Genomic DNA, 18,461 nt, shown 5'->3' on the forward strand with positions numbered 1-18,461 from the left:
CGCGGTGTGGTTCGGTTCCTCGGTCTGCCGTCGGCGTCTCTGTCACGGAGGAGGGATATGCCGCCGTCTACCATGAGAGAGTAGAAGAGAGTTGCAACTTGCAGGTGAAACAGAGCGAACGGAAGAAGACGCGGGGAAGAAGAAGAAGAGGGGCAAGGGGCAATTAAATCCATTTTGAAACGACGCCGTTCCATATATATATATATTTTTAAGTTCCAAGAGAAAAACGACGCCGTTTCACTTACATAAGTGAAACGACGTCGTTTTATATAAGAAATATATTGTAAAAAAATATATATAAGACGTCGGCCGGTTTGTCGGTTTAGACCGGGATTGAACCGCAGACCGAACCGACCGACGTCAGTTTCCTTAATTTCCTACCGCCGGCCGACCGGTTCTTTGCCGGTTTCGACCGGTTCCTGAATCCGGCGGTCGGTCTGAGTCGGCGGAGGTCGGTCCGGCCGGTTTGTGTACTGCCCTAGTTTTAATTCATCTCATAAAATCGATTCTATAAGAAATGTTTGTTCATTTTTTATAAACATGTTCAAGATTTTATCTACAGACAATGTGAGATTATTTCTCAACACCCTCCTCCCTCACGTGCAAGTTAATATTTTTTCTGGTTCTTGTCATGGGTAAGTAGTGTGGGCCTCTATTTGTCTTGTGGTAAGCTCTGATTCCGGTTTTACAAAAGATGATTGCTCATTTTTTATAAATATGTTCAAGATCTTATCTATAAATAATGTGAAATTATTCTTCAACATGACAGAGGAGGAGGAGGCTGCGGAGAAGCTTGACCCAACCATCGAGATCTGTAAGAGAAAAGAAAGAGAGAGAAAACCAAACAAAAACGAATCAGGGCGAGAGGGGGAAGGTGCAAAGTGAAAAGCTAGAAAGTCGGGACGTCAATGTCTACCATCAAAGGGAAAAAAGAGGTGTATCTCCAAGCTTTTCCTCTATTGGGGTCTTACTGTATATTTGATGTGGCCACAAAGATTTTTATTAAAAAGGAAATTTCCGTCCCATAATTGCGCTATATGATTCTTACTAAAATGCAACCATATAGGCATCCATGAACACGGAGCCATCCTTGAATTGGGACAAAAGCAAATTGAAGGCATAGGGTCCCTTCCCATACCTTGTGTAGGGAACACATGTCCCGTGATTGGTGTGTGCCAGCAGTACTCCTTGTTTGAATAATTCTATTTCCCATTTGAATTCAATTCCCATGTCCATATGAATATTCCACATAACAAAAGTCATAGGCCTTCACGCATTGCACAGGACAATATGGTTGAGATGGTAGGTTTAGATAATAAGTTAAGTTGAGTTGAGTTGAGAGATGAAAATTGAATAATATAATGTTAGAATATAGTTTTTTAATATTATTATTATTATCAATTTTAAAAAATTGAATTGTTTATTATATTTTATTGAAAAATTTAGAAAATTTAGAATGATTAGATGAGATGAAATAAGATGAGTTGAGATGAACTCATTATCTAAACAAGGCCTTAAGGCTCAGTTGGATACCAAAACCATCTCATCATTACAATTTCTACAAATTTTCACATAAAATATAATAAACAATTCAAAATTTTCAAATTCTAAAAAAATATTAAAAAAATATTTTATTCAACGTTCAACTTTTATCTAAAACTATCTCATCTCATCTCATCTCACTATCCAAACTCCACCTAAGTACTGATTGTGATTGGGTCAGTTGGCACAGTGCATTTGTAAGCTCATATATCTTCATTGGACATTTGAGGAAAAGGGAATACAGGAAAGAAAGAATCTCAAATACACTTTAGTTGGGTTTGTTATTCAAAGCTCTTACACTTTAGTTGCTTGTTAAGCATGATCTCAATGGTCTCAAAATCAATCTCACAGCGAAAGAAGATGCCATCGGAGGAGGGAATGTCATGAGGAGGGGGCATTAGACAAGTTGTAAGCATCTATTAATATCTTTGGTGCCATCATTATGCCATTTTTTAAAGGAAGACAAGCGTGGACCCCAATCCCCATGTTACATGGGAACAAAACGCTCCACGATAATACTCCACTTTTATGTCATTTTTTTCCCATCAAATGGTTTCTTCTGCAAGAAACTAGAATTTCATAATAAATATTAATAAAGTAGCTTCCATTTCAGCCAAAGAACATGGGCTGCATGCAACTTTTAAGTAAAAGATTAGGTAAAAGATAACACAGCAGGAAATGTTAGGTATGTCACAAGTCAAGGATTCCTTGCTCCAGTTGATGGCGTTAATACAGGGAGATTATTTTCAACCATCAGACATTGCTGCTTTATAACAGTCAAAGCCTTCCATCAATAGGTCTTAAGAACTTGTTTCACAATTGAACCTTGAAATTGTACAAAACACGTTAGGATGAAGCAAAGCAAGCATCAGGTTGTTATGAGCTAATGGTTTTTTTTTTTTTAAAAATCCACAATTCTTCATTATCAAAGCATCTCATTAACTGGGAAAATCCTAAAAAGAATCTATTACCTGCGTAGTATCATCCCTCTAGTTTGGACCTGCATATGTGCTAAATTACTCGGCTTTCCTTCCTACTAGTCTCTACCTTCAGTGATTATTATTTACCTCAATAGGAGAAAGGAACTTGACAAGCCAAACAGGCAATGGCTGCTGGAGATCACACAAGATGTCGGCTCCCTACCCATGTCATCCATACACTCAGCAAGAGGGTAGAGGAGGACAATATAGAGATCAGAGCATTGAGGGAAAGCTTGTAACTTGTAAGAGCTCCTGTATGACAATAATTTGTTGAACAGAAGCCGCAATCTAACCATCATGAATCCTTTCATTTTCTCATAGAAGAAGACAAAACACGTGCTAAATGAAGTGGTAATGCAGAATAGCGAAGAATTATAAGTGCACATGAACTGTAAATTATTCATTTACAAAATACATTGGAAACAACTGAAATTTGAAAAAGCAACCACGATAACTGAAATTCACAAAATCAAATTGTATGCACATGCATGAGATCCGATCTAATGGATTTTAGAAATGCATTTTAATGTGTGTAATAACCTCATAGACATCAATGCAAGTGAAATCTTAATAATTCACAATCCCATTCTTAAAATAAAATAAAAAAACCATGGTGGGAAAATGAAAGACTTGAATGTGGTTACTCATGGTGTTAGGATCCAATGTGATACTCATATGCTCAAAAAAGTTTGCAACGGATTCACAAAACCCCATTTTGACAGATCTTCCAATCTTGTAACATCATTAGAAGCTTACATCTGACTGACAAGGTCCAAATAAACAAAAAAATACATATTGATGATCATGAGGGTTAAAACCTCTGCCTTAGCATAAAGTTCAGATACAAAAGGAAAAGTGAGAGTGAAAACATACACATATACAGAGAGACAGTGTTTCTCATTAAGAATAAACCAATACTTTCCACATAATGATGAAACACCCAGACTAGCTCACTTGCAAAACAGTTTTAACTAACTTCAAAGACATCCTGCGATTGGTCAGCCAATCTGACTTTCATTAATCTAAAACATCATAAAAGACACATTTAATTGTACATGTGAGTGAATCCCTAGCGCACAGGTATTAAGATGGCTGAATCTGCTTTGAGAAAGAATTCATTAGGTCATTCAGTTTGCCTCTTTTGGTCCAAAACAGGGATTGCCTTACCACTTCCAAACACCTACTCCCACAATATGAACCAAAACCTCTGCCCTATAGGTTTTCATTGACTGATTATTTTTTCACAAATACGATATGACTGGTTATGTTAACTAGGAAAACTGGAATTCCTAAAGATCATTAAAGAATCACCTGTAAGGATCTAAGGATAATTTAAGCTGTTGTTGTACAAAAATACAAGCCGAAACACAACATCAAGTAAAAAAAGCTTCACAAACACCCAGCAACTATTCATAAAAGTGACTAGACAATAAGCCAAAACTAGCCTTTAAATTATCTCCTCCAGCAGGACCCAGAAACTTCTGTTTGGGTGGAAACCCTTAAATCTCAAAGACACATACGCATTATGTATTGATTCCCAGTGATCTGCATCTAAAAAGAGGAAAGACATAACAAGAATGCAAGATTAAGGGTGCATATTTCGTTTCAGAACTGACCATATTGATCTATACGATTGCTTCACTAAGGAATATATAATGTATATGCTTATTTGGTACAAAATAATTTTCTTAAAACATTTAAATGATCGTAGTAAAAAAAACATGTGCTTAATTCATGATCTATCATATTTTTCTTTCCTGATGTTAAGGGTACATGCCATTAAACGAATTCAAAAGACTTATTTTTTAGAGAGAGTGGGGTGGGGGTATTTTTTTTGCTATGGGTGAATACATCAGACTATGGGGTAGTCTGAAAAACTTTAGAAAATCTTGGGGACCATGGGTCTCAGCCAGTGTCCTCCAGTGCCCTGGAAGTATAACTCATACTATTAAACATGGCCAAGAAATTGAATCTCTTGCTAAAGGTCTAGTTTATTTTTTAACTCCCATGTTCGGTTAATTGTATTGCAGATCTTATAGATTTGCAAGTTTAAAACAATCATTTCATTCTCTACAGAATGTAGTATTGCACTTGCCAAAAAACTGCCTTTTCTCTTGCTGCATTGGTCAAGCCGAGTAAATAGAACCATGTCTCTGTAGCTTCTTTTTTTTTTTTTTTGATAGGTAAGTAAAATTTTTATTTAATCAATAGAATCGGCATAGCCCACGTGCACAGTAGCTTCTACTACTGAAAGAAAATGACTCATATAAAACTGGTCTTATATCATGCTGCATAGATTCCTTTTCCCAGTTTCACAAAACCACCACACGTCTTGAAACTCATACATATATCCTTGATTTCAGGCTATAAAAACAATACTTCCAGTTATAGCAGGATATATATATAGTTTTTAATATTAATTGCAGAACATTAGTATATTTGATTATTTTCCCCTGCTATTATAAACTCCAACTAGCATTGGTATCTTCATTGCTCTATTGCACATGCCCTAAACAATCCTCACCTTTCTGAGAGGTTTTGGTCACTCCAACCTTCCTGAGTGGGGCAACTCTAGATTTTTAAGTCAGCTCACAGTTTCATCATGCTCATTGATCCTATAACAAATTAAACAAATAATGTTTGATTTACGTTTTCATCTTTATCAAAAACAATGAGAAGCTTTGCTAACTAACTTATATAGGTGATTTTATTGCCATGGGCTATTGATCTATACGTGAATTTTACATGCTTGCTTTAGGTTAGACTTCTACAATTCTATGAGAATTGTCATCTACAATCTTACCATTCTTTGGTCTCCTACTCCTTAGAAATAAATATCCCTCAATGTAACATCAAGTATAAATGAAGTCAAACAAAAATAACTGAGATTATATATGTGACTACAAATCATTGATGCCATACAAGACTGAGTATCATTCAAATTTTGTCATTGCCGTTACATGCACTTTTCAATACTATATTCTATAAGATCTGAGCCACATTTAACTTATAAAAAAAAAAAAAAAAAAGATCTGAGCCACATTTACCACCCTACTTGGAAAATATAAACTCTACAGTGCCCACAATCAGATGTAGCTGCTGTTGTACAAAGAGAAAATATTTATACAGAACTAAGGTCCTCTGTTACCTATCTTACTGAGAAATTAAAAATTTCTTCATCAACCAGCAATGACCATAACAGTGACTAACCATGAAGCCTCAGCCTGCTTTTTGATGATTTCCTGTCACTCCTCTGTCAAGTTCTGCACTTCCATCACATGCCATGAATTCAACCAAAGAATCTATCTCCCCCGTACATCCTGCAAGTTCAATCATCATTCACATATGCATTTTTCAAAAGTATGTCAAATATATCTAAAAATGCTCAATTCTTGGGAAATATCCTGAAATGAACTTCCTGTAGCTCTCCCAAAGTCGACCCTGAAGAAGAGGCCAGCACTTCAAAAAGCAGTAGCAATGATGGAGGTAACTCTAAGGAACCCATCCAGTAAATTATGAAACAGTGACACAGGAAAAAGTGTTATAACTTGAAACACCTTGAAGGTCACCACCAGCAAAAGAACTAAATACTTCGGAAGGTTAGTCAATTCAAAGGCTAGTTGTTTGGATTACACAGTATCTCCTTTCATAACAAAAAAACAGCTTCTAGATACATTAATTAGCGTAAGAGTAATAAGTAAATAGTGGTACATGGGTCGTTATTTTCTTTGAGCAATTTCCAAAATATAAGGACAGCACCATATATTTTAGATTCTACCACCAAAAGTAGAGAGAAAGAGAGGGAGAGCTTAGCTATGTAGCCATTACTAGATTGTTTGCAACCATCTAGGTTATGAAGTCAAGCACTAACAGATGCTAACTCTTTTATATTCAGTGAGACATTTCCTCCTCCATATTTATAAATTATCAAGTCCCAATTATAGTTACTTCACGTTAAGGGTAAAATAAAAAAACAAATGAATACGCCAATATTCAACAAACACCCATTAGTTAATCTTCAGCTCACCCAACTGTTTTTATTCCACGAACTATCTCCATTGATCTATCCTAGGAATAAATTTGGGCGGCTAGCAACAGTTTCTTACTATTAACATACTTTTGACGAATATCTCTCGACAATGAAGACGTCACAAGTCCCCTTTAAACAACCTTTGCATCTAGCTCATCGTACAGGACTGTGATTACTGATTCCCCCTAATGTTGTACTTGATAAGTTTTCTTCATGTCAGACCCATGGCTTCTTCTAAAATCCTCCACTTATTCATTTTATCGTCTAACAAGCAATTAAATTCTCGCGACTTCATCCCGTCGGGTATTAGTTGCCAATTTATATATGACAACCACTAAAAAATATCCATTTCAAAGTTTAGGTATTGATAGATGGCAGCAATTCCGAACCACAAGAACTGAACAATAGCAAAGAACCGCCCTCTCATTCCATGATCCTTAATTAAAGGGAATTGGGAAGAGAGCAGTAGGAACATTAATATGACAAATTTTCAAGGGGCAGCGCTAACTATTGCAAAAAACCCAATTCATCAATTAAAACAATTCGCCCAAAACATCAAGCAGGAAAGGAACAAAATCCATCCCTGACCATCGCTAAGAATCGCAAAAGTGAAAAAGAAGAGAATTTGCAAACAACCCAATTCATATATCCCTATTACCCAGTTGAAAAATCAACCAATAGAAAAAATCATGCATTCAATTAATAAACAACCAACCAGAATTAGCACAAAGCCACATAACAAAAACGGAAGCAAGAAATAGACCGTATGTTACTGTACATGAAATCCGGTGAGAGAGGATCAATCGGAATGGGTGTGGTAATAATAGTGGTTGTAATCGACGGTGGAGGAAGAGTCATCGGAGTCATCGTCTTCAGAAGAGGAGTAATAGGGGTAGAATGTATTGGGAAGAGGGAGGCAGAGGAACGTCCAGAGGCAGAGAGCTAGGCTACCCAGTTGCTGCAGTGGGAAGCAACAGAGGAGATCCAAGAGCTGCTGGCTGCTCAACCGCTCTGGCATGCATGCTATGCATTGCCATGCGTCCACGGAGACGTGCGCCACTGAGAGCACTAGCAAGCTATTGAACACCATTTCAATTTGGCTCCCTGATGCTTTCTGCCGAGCAAAGTTCGCTGTTTCCGGGAATGTCTGTGTTTGGTTGGTTTGTTCAATCGGCTGCGGTGTTCAAGCTGGAGTCTTGGTCGGTTGGTTTGGTTTGGTTTGGTTGATTGAATCTGGCGGTGTTGTAGCTGGACGAGAGTTTCGTTAAACAGAAACTTTCGTACACGTTGCATCGATTATAAATATCAGAAAATCTATCGAGTATATATATTACGATGGAGAAGGCATCAATTATGTTAATTAAATATTGATATTTTAATATTTTTTTAAAAATTATAATGGATTTTATGTGCTAAAAGATGATTATTTATTTATTTAAAAGGTTATTTATTGAAACAAGTTAATAATGGGGAAGCTTGAAATAATTTTAAAATATATATATATTTCCACCCTTGACCAATTAGTTACGAGGAGCATTTGATTTGATGTGGGCATTTTTAAAAGCAAACACTTGTTTTATTGCTGATAACTTGTTTTACCTATTATTCTATTCTATTCTATTCACACGTGCACCGCATCAAGTGGTTGCTTGATTACGTGGTTCACACCATTTTACGCTATATAGCTAGCTATCTTTAATTACATCAATATATATATACCTGATAACAAGTCTGAGATCCAGATGATGATGATGATCCCATTTATGCAGTTATTAAGAACGATCACGAATAGTAATAATAATTCACGTTTGTTGCATGCAGCATGTCATTAATTATGGGTACTGGAAAGTATATAGGCATGGCGATGATGATGATGATAATCATGTGGATGATATTGAAGACGACGATGGCTGAAGATGGGGTTACAGACAAGTTCCCAGCTGCTTGCCTAAAAGATTGCATGCCAATATGCATGGGTTTGGGGCGCGCCACAACCTCCGCCTGTGAACGTGGTTGTACCCTCGGATGCACTCAGTTACAAGGTAAAGGTTACATTGGAGTTGCTGCTACATGATTTTCTACTTCCAAACCCCGCCTTCATGATCATCATCTGGAGCCACTCTGCCTCTGCCTCTTCTTCTTATATAATAATTCTGTGTTTAAACCTTATAAGTACTAGTATGGCATATATATATATATATATAATTAAGCAATATTGTGGTTCATTTAATTATTTTATTGTATTAATTATAATCGATCTCTGATCTGTATATAAATCAAAACCTAATGGACAGTACCTCCATGCAATTATATCATCTCTTTCTCAATTTCTTCTGAGTAATGCTATATATAATTATGGAATACGCAAACGTCGTACAGTCATTTTGAAAAAGAGTGAGGTCTACTATTAAAAAATTAATTTATTTTTATGTGGATCTCATATTTATTTATTTATTTTAAAGCGACTGTACGATGCTTGCACACTCACGACTGCAAGTATCATTTCTGTTATTGTGATATAATTAGGACCTTCAGAAAAACTTTTATTTATTAGAGGAAAAAAAAAAGTTCATTTAAATTAAAAAAAAAAAAAAAGTCGTCAAATACTAATAATGAAACCAGACAGGCCGCCACGACACTATTTAGTATTTAGTACTGTAAACGGCATGTCGTTCTACGTCTTGAAAATATTGAATCCGTTTAAAACCCGTGAGAGTAGAGAAATAGTAAGTAGATCGAGTAGGGGATAAACTCTGTAAGGGAAAAAGAAGAGGAAGCATTAGCGGACGGCTTTAATGGAGGCTTTGAAGGTGAGCTCGCAGCCTTTCAGACACCTCTTTCGCTTCGCAACTTCTACTGCCTCCGCTGCCACACGCTCCAGAATTGGATTTCTCAGGTGCTCCTCCTCCTCCTCCTCATCATCATCTTCCGCCGCCATCGCAACCACTACCTCCGGCCGTAACCGTCGATCTTCTTCTTCTTCTTCCACTTCGGACAGAGACGCCGTTCGCTCCATTCGCATTACTAAGGTAAACTAATAATCAAAGAATCACCACTTGAAGTTTCGATTCTAATTTCGCCAATTCAGAGCGTAGCAGTAAAGAAAGAATTAATCTTCTTTTCCGTATTCTGTTTGCCCCTGCGTGGTTTCTTTCGGAAACAAGGAAGAAATGCTGAAATTTTCATTTTTGAACAGATGAAGGATATTTTTTCCTTGAATCTAGAAAATTTTCCTCTCTTTGGAAACGTAGAAAAACCAAAATGGCATTTTTCTTGAAGGAACAAAAAATGCTTTCTGCGTAGGTGGAAGAATTGAGGAGCAAGGGCTTGGAGCCGTATGCTTATAAGTGGGATAGGACTCACACTGCTAACCAGCTGCAAGATATGTACAGACATCTTGGGAATGGCGTCGAGTCGAATAGTGAGAGCGATCATGTTTCGATTGCAGGAAGAATTGTGGCTCGCAGAGCATTCGGAAAACTCGCATTTTTGACGTTACGCGATGATTCCGGGACAATTCAGGTTTTTACTATTTACATTTTTTTTTAGTTCAAATATCGGGAGTTTGGGCTTCGAATTTATTCAATCACGGTTCCATTCTTTTTGCATTAGTTTATATGTGCACATTGCTGGGGCGTTTTCCTGTGTCTAGGAAATGATGATGCCTGATTCGGGGTCTCTTTCAAAGTCATAGTTAAAAGTCACTCTAGTGGTTTCTTGAAGGTCAACTAAAATATTCTAGACTTTTTAATGAGCTTGGGGATGCGGGCGGTTTCATGTTAAAATGAAGAAATGTATATCGTAGAATAGGTTGTATTCCTTAAACCAAGCAAGTAAGGTAAGCAAAGACATAAAGTTAGGAGTAAATGATTTATGTAAAGCTTTTACTTGTTTTTTTGTCTCTTTATTTGATGGTCTAAAGGTGCAATGGAGTGACTGGCTCTAGTTTGCCTTTCATGTCTGGTTCTATTTTCGTGGTCAAGGTTTTAACGATCCTATCTAATAAACAAATTGGATTGGTATAGCTTGAGTTATTTAGGATTGATATTTCACTGGAAAGATCATCCCTTTTTCGATTGAGTCTGTTAAATTATTTATCCTTTGGGTGTATGAATGATGTTATTAAGATTTCTAGTTTTTCTTCCTATAAATAATTGTAGCAAGGCACTAAATGAATTGATGAAATTGTTGTTTTCAGCTTTATTGCGAGAAGGAGAGGCTTGTAAATGATCAATTTGATCAGTTAAAGACACTTGTTGATATTGGTGATATACTAGGTGCAAGTGGTTCAATCAAGCGGACAGAGAAAGGTTGTTGGTCTTGCATGCTAGCTTCATACAAAGTTTTCTGATTTTTTTTGTCTTTTGGGGATAGCAGAGTGCTTGAGTGAGATTTCCTAACTGTTATACACTGTTATAGCCTCTAAAATTATGTATGTAGTACATATATGGGTTATGGGACCTGTCAGGGTGCAGCCTAGTGGTCAGATATCTTGGATTCGATATCGCACTACAAGTTTTCCTAAATTACCTGATACCTGTTTTTGGCTGGTGGGGTCACGTATCTAGGGTTTACCATCCAAGGGTTGGTCCAAAGGGCCCTGCCTTGGTGAGGTTCTGCTTCATCAAAATATATATGGGTTGTGGGATTTTCCAAACTCCAAGGCAATTAATTGTAACTGAATATGAAACCAAGGCTTACAAGTTACAAAATAGTCTTGACTGGTTGGACACATCACTATGAAGTTTTTCTAATCCTAGTCATGGACATAAACAATGTCTTTGGTTGTAGCCATGCCACTTTCTTCAATGGTACAGCCCTTTGCAACATGATTTTGGACTTATTTTTTTCTTTCTTGGTTTGTCTTCAGGAGAACTTTCTATTTATGTGAATTCATTTGCCATTTTGACCAAATCTCTACTTCCACTGCCGGATAAATATCATGGTCTAACTGATGTGGATAAGCGCTACCGCCAAAGGTGAGTTCATGTCTGAAGGGTGTGATTTTAACAATAATTTTCCCAAGGTATTCGCTGATTGAGGTGATCTAGTGGTTTTCAAATTGCATTGATGCCCTTTGGCTGGAACATATGATGTGAGCACAGAGCACTTCCAGCTGATTGAAATTCTGTTTAGATTCTGAATGTTGTGCAGTTGGTGTAATAATATGTCATAGGTTTTTATCAAACAAAAACTTTCAATTGCTGTACTTTTAACTCCACTGGTCTGATGGAATTAAGTGCTTGTGTTCGCACGTTTTTGGTTTAGCAAGTCTTTTGGTTATTTTCTCAAGTTGTATGTGTAGGCTCTTTTTTGTGCCTGCATGACAATGAGAGATATTGCTGAACTCCTTGAACATGCTTTCTTTGGTGGAACACCCTATCTGTCTATCCAACTTCATTGTTTTATTTCTCATTGGTTAAACACTTTGTATTACGTTGCCCTTTATTTACCAGATATCCCAATGGCCATATTTTATTTTGGACAGCAAAATATTTAATTGCCAGAAAATTGGTTGAATTCTAATGGCTGACTGTATTTGTCTGCTATCTTTCCAATGTTTAGATATGTAGACATGATTGCCAATCCTGAAGTAGCTGATATATTTCGGAAAAGAGCAAAGGTAGGTCATCTTCTTTCCCCCTTTCCAAATGTAAGAAAAGATTTCACGGAACTCTCAAGTTTTCATTTTTTTTTTTCTAAACAAGATTTATATATTATTTAACTGTAAAACTGCTGGCTGTTTGGTATTTCCGTACACAGGTTTCATGCTTCTGTTTTCGTATGGCTAGAATTTTGTTGCCCATCGATGGAATAAGATTTTTGCCTCAAATTTACATGTAAAATATCTTCATTGTGATACTAATCTAAATCATGGAAGAATATAAGAACATCAAATTAATAACATTATTGTGATGTAAAGAGGCATCTTAAACTGTCGTCAACCTTTTCTCCAACAGACCACCTCTATTATTGTGCGGCAATCACTTGAATAGTGGCAGACTCTAATCTTATTTTGGTGCCTACTCTTTTAAGTTTCCGGTACAAAATCAGAACCTTTATAGGATTGCGGTGATGGCTGTGTAATCGTTATCTTCTATATATGCTTATGAAATTTAATAACCGGAAGTTAAAGCTCCCATCTCTGTGCCCTGTGATCAAGGTTTCTGATTTTGATAAAAAAATGTTACTTATATGTCCCATATTGTTAGTTGCAATTGCCACAGGTGATAACTTTGAGGAAACAATCTTCACTGCTTTGAAAGTTTTATGGTTTTATAATTCGTGCAATGTGTCTAGCTTAAAAGAACTGTTTGAAATTCTTATTCAATTGTTGGCTCTCTCAACCTTTTTCCAATGTGTTCTCTTGTGTTGTCTTTCCATAGTTATCAGAGGTATTTTATTTTTATTCCTGAGCAAGTGAATGTAACTGTTCTGGCTAGATTGTGTCAGAGATACGCAAGACAGTGGAATCTTTAGGTTTCGTTGAAGTTGAAACTCCAGTTCTGCAGGTTTGTCTATATCCTTATTCTCTCCCCCTCTCTATTTTATGCTATGCAATGTTATAATATTCAAGGATTTAACTAGGGAGCAGCTGGTGGAGCAGAAGCTAGGCCATTTGTTACATACCATAATTCTCTTGGAAGGGACCTTTATTTGAGAATAGCGACTGAGCTTCACTTAAAGAGAATGCTGGTGAGATTTTACATCATGGTTCCTATCTCATGTATTCCCTTCCCTATAGAACTATCTTATGATTGCTTAACCTTTTTTTACCCAAAATTGTTGGTCTTTGAAGAATTAGATAATTAAGCGGTATGCATTTTCCCATATGGGTTCTGAATTTGTTTGCACATAAGTATATTTCTTGAATAAAAACTGTGTGGATGACAGGTTGGGGGGTTTGAAAAGGTATATGAGATTGGGAGAATATTTAGAAATGAAGGCATTTCAACTCGTCATAATCCTGAGTTTACCACAATAGAGGTAAAATATTTTCTATTATTGCTTTTGTTTGGCCTTCTTCATGGTTAATGTCCTGTACTCAAAAGTGACACTAATTATTAGTTGCCTCTTATAGCATATATTGTGTTGTTGACATTTAGAGTCTATTAAATGAAGCTCTTATCATTATTGGTATTAGTTTCATCATAGATGTATGAAGCATATTCAGACTACCAAAGCATGATGAACATGGTGGAGGAAATTGTTACTAGATGTGCTCTTTCAGTTCATGGGAAGCTTACCATTGACTACCAGGTAAGTTTGTTCTCACTTGCAGTTCTGTAGCATTTAACAAATACCTGCTTTTTATTGAAATGCACTGGAATTGGATTCATTGCCAAATTACTGAAACCAAAAGTACTCATTCTCCAAAAACATTTATCTAAAACATCACCCCTTCTCATTTTCCTATTGAGCTTTAATGACTCTGGTCACCGTGTTCAAAGCAATCTCAGTGTTGAAAATGGTCACAATCTAGGTATGCACTTTGCTCCAAGTAGCTACTCTTTTGACCACTGCTCTTTCATTGAATGGTGTGATCAATTTTTCATGTAAAAAAATTCCAGTTGGTTTTAAAAAGCAAAATGTATTCCGCAAGAAGTTTTGGTGCTTTCATAGTTTTCATATGTGAGCATGGAACTGATTGCTTTGCGTGTTTGGAATTTCTGTGGAAGCAACAAATTAGCTATGACACATCCCTTTAGTAAGATATTTCTGTGACTTGTGTCTTTTTAAAGTTGGTGTAACATGTCTATGCAGGGTGTGGAGATATGTCTTGAGCGACCTTGGAGGAGGGAAACTATGCACAATCTTGTAAAAGAATCCACCGGAATTGATTTCAATGATTTGGTCAATGATGTTAAAGCTGCTAAAGAAATAACTCTTAGGGCCCTAGAAATCAACCTTGATAAGAAAGACAAATGTTCTATTGAAGCATGCCCATCTGTTGGCCACCTCCTTAATGAGGTCAGTCAGCATCATCTGCAGTATTCAAAGAGTATTTTCCTCAATTATCTCTGCTGCTGCTGGCTCCCGTCCTTTTCACTCTCTTTTTAATCTAAGGTTTCCACTTTCAAAAAATAAGCAATCTCTTTTGTAGATTGCACACTTTTCTTTATAGTTGGAGGATGTTGGTATGAAAAACAATAATGCTGGGAAGGAATAATTCCTTCTTATGTGCTTTTTATTTTTGTTTTCTAGATTTCCTCTACATGCAGCCTCTCTCAGTATTTAGTTGTTTCATTTGACCAGGTTTTTGAGATTGTTGTAGAACCAAAGCTTCTGCAACCTACATTTGTTTTGGACTATCCTATTGAGATTTCTCCTCTGGCTAAACCACATAGAAGGTAATTAAAGTTGTTTGGTAACTTATAATTTACTATCCAATGCCAAATTTGTCATGAACAATTGCTGGGATATGGTACGCTCTTGCTGTTTAGGTGTGCTTTCTATTTAGTACCATGCCAGTTACATTAAAATATCAAGTATAACTTGAACTTGGAATAAAATTTATTCATTAGAAAGAGCTTTGAGTAAGAATTATCATGTGGTCTTGAACCTGGGTGTTGGCTTGATTTATATCCAAATTCTAGTGTTTCTGGCATCCCAGAGTCTTTATTTTGTATGAAGGTGCTCGTTTCAAGATCTTCATGGACATGGCCATTTATTTTTTAGTACATATGGCCTACTCATCTCAGTTACTTTCCCTTTGCTGTGTCAAATAAAGGGTTATGCACTCGATGTGTAGGCATCATTTTTTGGAGAATACAATAGAAAATATAGAGTGCAAATCTTGCTACGATAAGCATGTATATTTGGTGAGGATTCATAATGGAAAACAACCCGTGTTTTCGGTAGTTATAGGAGAGGTATGATGCAAGGTTTACTGGTCCTTAAATATGGAAATGATAATGTGTAATATCGTTTTCTACTGTGCTTATTTGCTTTCCTTCTTGTTTTTTACCATTATATTCTTGTTTTGTAGAGCTTGCGATTTTAAATCCATTATGTAGTTTCTTTGCATGGGATGAAGGAACATGTTAAAATGGGGAGATGATTAATGTATGACTTTTTATCTGTTATTTGGGAAATTTTCTTTCTCATCTTATTCTTCATCTTCCCATATTAGGCATGCAGGGCTAACAGAGAGATTTGAACTTTTCATCTGTGGTCGTGAGCTGGCGAATGCATTTTCTGAATTGACTGATCCTATGGATCAGGTAAACTTATTTTGCACTCCTGGATTTCCTGGTTTTGTGTCTATCTTGTTAGTCATAGACTATTGTAAGAAATTCACAATCGAGGAGCTTCTATTTTTGAAAGTGTTATCAACTTGGTATCTGTAGTATATAATTGAACTGAATTTTTGTCATCCAGTTTCATCCACTTTATAAATCAATTAGAGTCAACAAGTTATTCAGTGATTTTGTTTCATTGTTTTGTTATCTGTCGATTCTTTAATCAAGCAATGATGAATTCCTTGACTTGAGTTTGGTAGAGAAATAGAATTTATGGAAGTTTTGGGAGTGCTTGCATAACTAACAAATGAGTCGAATTAAACAGAAAAAAGAATCAAATGAGTAGAATTACATCTGAATCATATTATGATCATTGTTTAAGCTACTTCCCCCACTTCTATGGATGGTGGTAGATACACAAATCTTGTTACTTTTTCCATCCATGAGTTCTACTCAGCTTTATTCCATGTATTGATGGCAAACTCATTCTTAATCAAGGATGTTGACGTATGAGAAATGGGATGATGACTAGTTGTTGGAAATAAAAATCAAGAACAACTATGCTGCAGAGAAGTGTAAGGGTAGATTGTCATTCGCCATTGCCGTCCTTGTAATTCATTATGTTGCATATAGCATTTTGTAATAAATGGAGCAATAACATAGAAATAACCAAGTGATTTGACTGGTGTGTATGGCTTTTTTTTTTATCAGTAAATAAGAATTATGCTTACCTTTTCAGAAAGCTTGGTGAATTTGAAGAATGGTGTATTAAATTACTGCTTCTTCTAAAATTTTAAACTGATTGAAATTGTTTAATTTAGTCAATTAACTGTTATGCTGACTCTTCACGTGGTCCATACTTTCCTTCAATATGTGAAACTCGACGTGTAGGATTTTAATTTTAAATTGGATGTATAAGGGAGTCAAGGGTTAATTTTGGGACCACTGTAACTAGGTTAAACTATCTTGTCCCAAAAGCTCAAGGTTATAAAAAACCATAATTGGCTGGATTGCATCCATTCACCAGATTTTCCATGCTTCTTTTGCTGTACGTGAAAAATTGTTAGTGGTTTTGACTAGAAAACAGAGACTTTTTGATTAATCCTGTCTTTTGTCAGAGAGGACGCTTGGAAGAGCAAGTGAGGCTGCATAATGAGAAGAGAGCAGCGGCTGCTATGGAAGCAAATAGTGCAGAAGAGCGAGGAAATAAAAACGAGGATGACTCATATGAAGTGACTCTTGATGATGACTTCCTAACGGCTCTGGAATATGGAATGCCTCCTGCTTCAGGAATGGTAAGGTTGCGGTTTCACTATATATTAACGTTCTAGAGTTTTTGGAGGGAACCTCAATGAAAATATGTACAATTTTATAATAACATGTTGTGCTCAGGAAGGGTTGAGCTCTTGCTATTTCATGCGTTTAGAAAGTCAATCAGTCATTTAAATTTCATGTTCTTTTAGGGTTTAATGTGATATAGCTTCTCTGTGATGAATCTAAAGGGAAATGATTTTGTTTTTCTAATTTATGAAATGACATTTTCTTCTATGTGATACTTGAAAACAAATGAACTGGCATTCTCTTGCCACTAAGGATATGGATTATTACGGAGCCAATTTAAGCATATCTTCATCTTGAAATTATTTTCGGACATTTGGAGGTCTCTAGATAATTATAGTTCTTCAACAATTAAGGATAATGAAAAGAAAATATAATACCCAAGTTAAGTTTTTTTCTTTCTTTTAAAAAATAGAAGCTACAATATCTTATTAGTTAGTAAATATATTTTATCTTGTTGGGTGTTTGTTTAGACCATCTCTTTGAATTGCAATATTTCACAAAGTAAACAATTAGGCAATCCTGATTTGTCAGTATTCATATCCACGAATACGCTCTTGAGAGATGCGTCTCGGTGCACATGCTTTTGTGCTACGTCTTATGATTCTGCAAAATAAAAGGGATCATAAACAACATTAGATTGATATTTTTTGTAACTCAACCGAAATTGCTAATGCTACTATCCCTGAGATATTCTTTGATGGAAAGAATTTGTTTTCAGGGACTTGGAATCGACAGGCTAGTGATGCTTCTGACAAACTCTGCAAGCATTCGAGATGTAATTGCTTTTCCAGTTCTTAAGATTCAGCAATAGGGTAACGGCAAAAGATCGGTATATGCGAATTCTTTTGGATCAGCAATATGACATGTTTCAATACAGCATTGTTATTTTTTAGGAAAATTTTGTCATGTATTTTTTGTAACACAAATACAATACAGATTCTTGTTTTTTAAGTCCAGCTTATTTCCTCCCCCTGCGAATGGCTGTAAATTATGACTGGTTTGAGACACTAAGCTGCGATACAATTTCAATGACTGAATTTGTTATTCATGGTTTGAGACACTATTTTTCAAAGCGATTACGTGGCGTTCAGACACTTCACGGTTATATGTAGAATTACTCTTACTCTTCTTTCTTCCTCTTCATTTTATCAGGTAAACTAACAATCAAAAAGAGGAATTAACTGGAGTCCTAAATGACATCTCATCAAAAAATCAATGTTTTTATCTTTTTAACTACATGCCTCTCAATTTCTTCACTTTTCACATGCTTGAAAGCATCTATAATGGGTCTTAAAGACCAACCCAACAACACCATCAACGAGCGAT

General features: G+C 36.1%; 2 protein-coding genes across 2 annotated transcripts; one reads left to right on the top strand and one right to left on the bottom strand.

The window, feature by feature from the left end:
* Positions 1–5,419: 5,419 nt before the first annotated feature.
* Positions 5,420–7,830, bottom strand: LOC109003567. Its single transcript, XM_018981754.2, has 2 exons — positions 7,331–7,830; positions 5,420–5,842 (listed from the first exon to the last, which is right to left on the bottom strand). The coding sequence occupies exon 1, from the start codon at positions 7,640–7,642 to the stop codon at positions 7,352–7,354; it is 291 nt and encodes a 96-aa protein (XP_018837299.1). The 5' UTR covers positions 7,643–7,830; the 3' UTR covers positions 5,420–5,842; positions 7,331–7,351.
* A 1,471-nt stretch (positions 7,831–9,301) lies between these two features.
* On the top strand, positions 9,302–18,186 carry LOC109003574 (lysine--tRNA ligase, chloroplastic/mitochondrial). Its single transcript, XM_018981774.2, has 14 exons — positions 9,302–9,581; positions 9,856–10,074; positions 10,751–10,862; positions 11,423–11,531; positions 12,118–12,175; positions 12,996–13,064; positions 13,141–13,248; positions 13,447–13,539; positions 13,708–13,812; positions 14,317–14,523; positions 14,809–14,903; positions 15,686–15,776; positions 16,913–17,089; positions 17,854–18,186. The coding sequence occupies exons 1-14, from the start codon at positions 9,348–9,350 to the stop codon at positions 17,944–17,946; spliced, it is 1,770 nt and encodes a 589-aa protein (XP_018837319.2). The 5' UTR covers positions 9,302–9,347; the 3' UTR covers positions 17,947–18,186.
* Positions 18,187–18,461: the final 275 nt, after the last annotated feature.

The sequence above is a fragment of the Juglans regia genome, chromosome 14, assembly GCF_001411555.2.
Source record: "Juglans regia cultivar Chandler chromosome 14, Walnut 2.0, whole genome shotgun sequence".
Classification (NCBI taxonomy): Eukaryota; Viridiplantae; Streptophyta; class Magnoliopsida; order Fagales; family Juglandaceae; genus Juglans; species Juglans regia.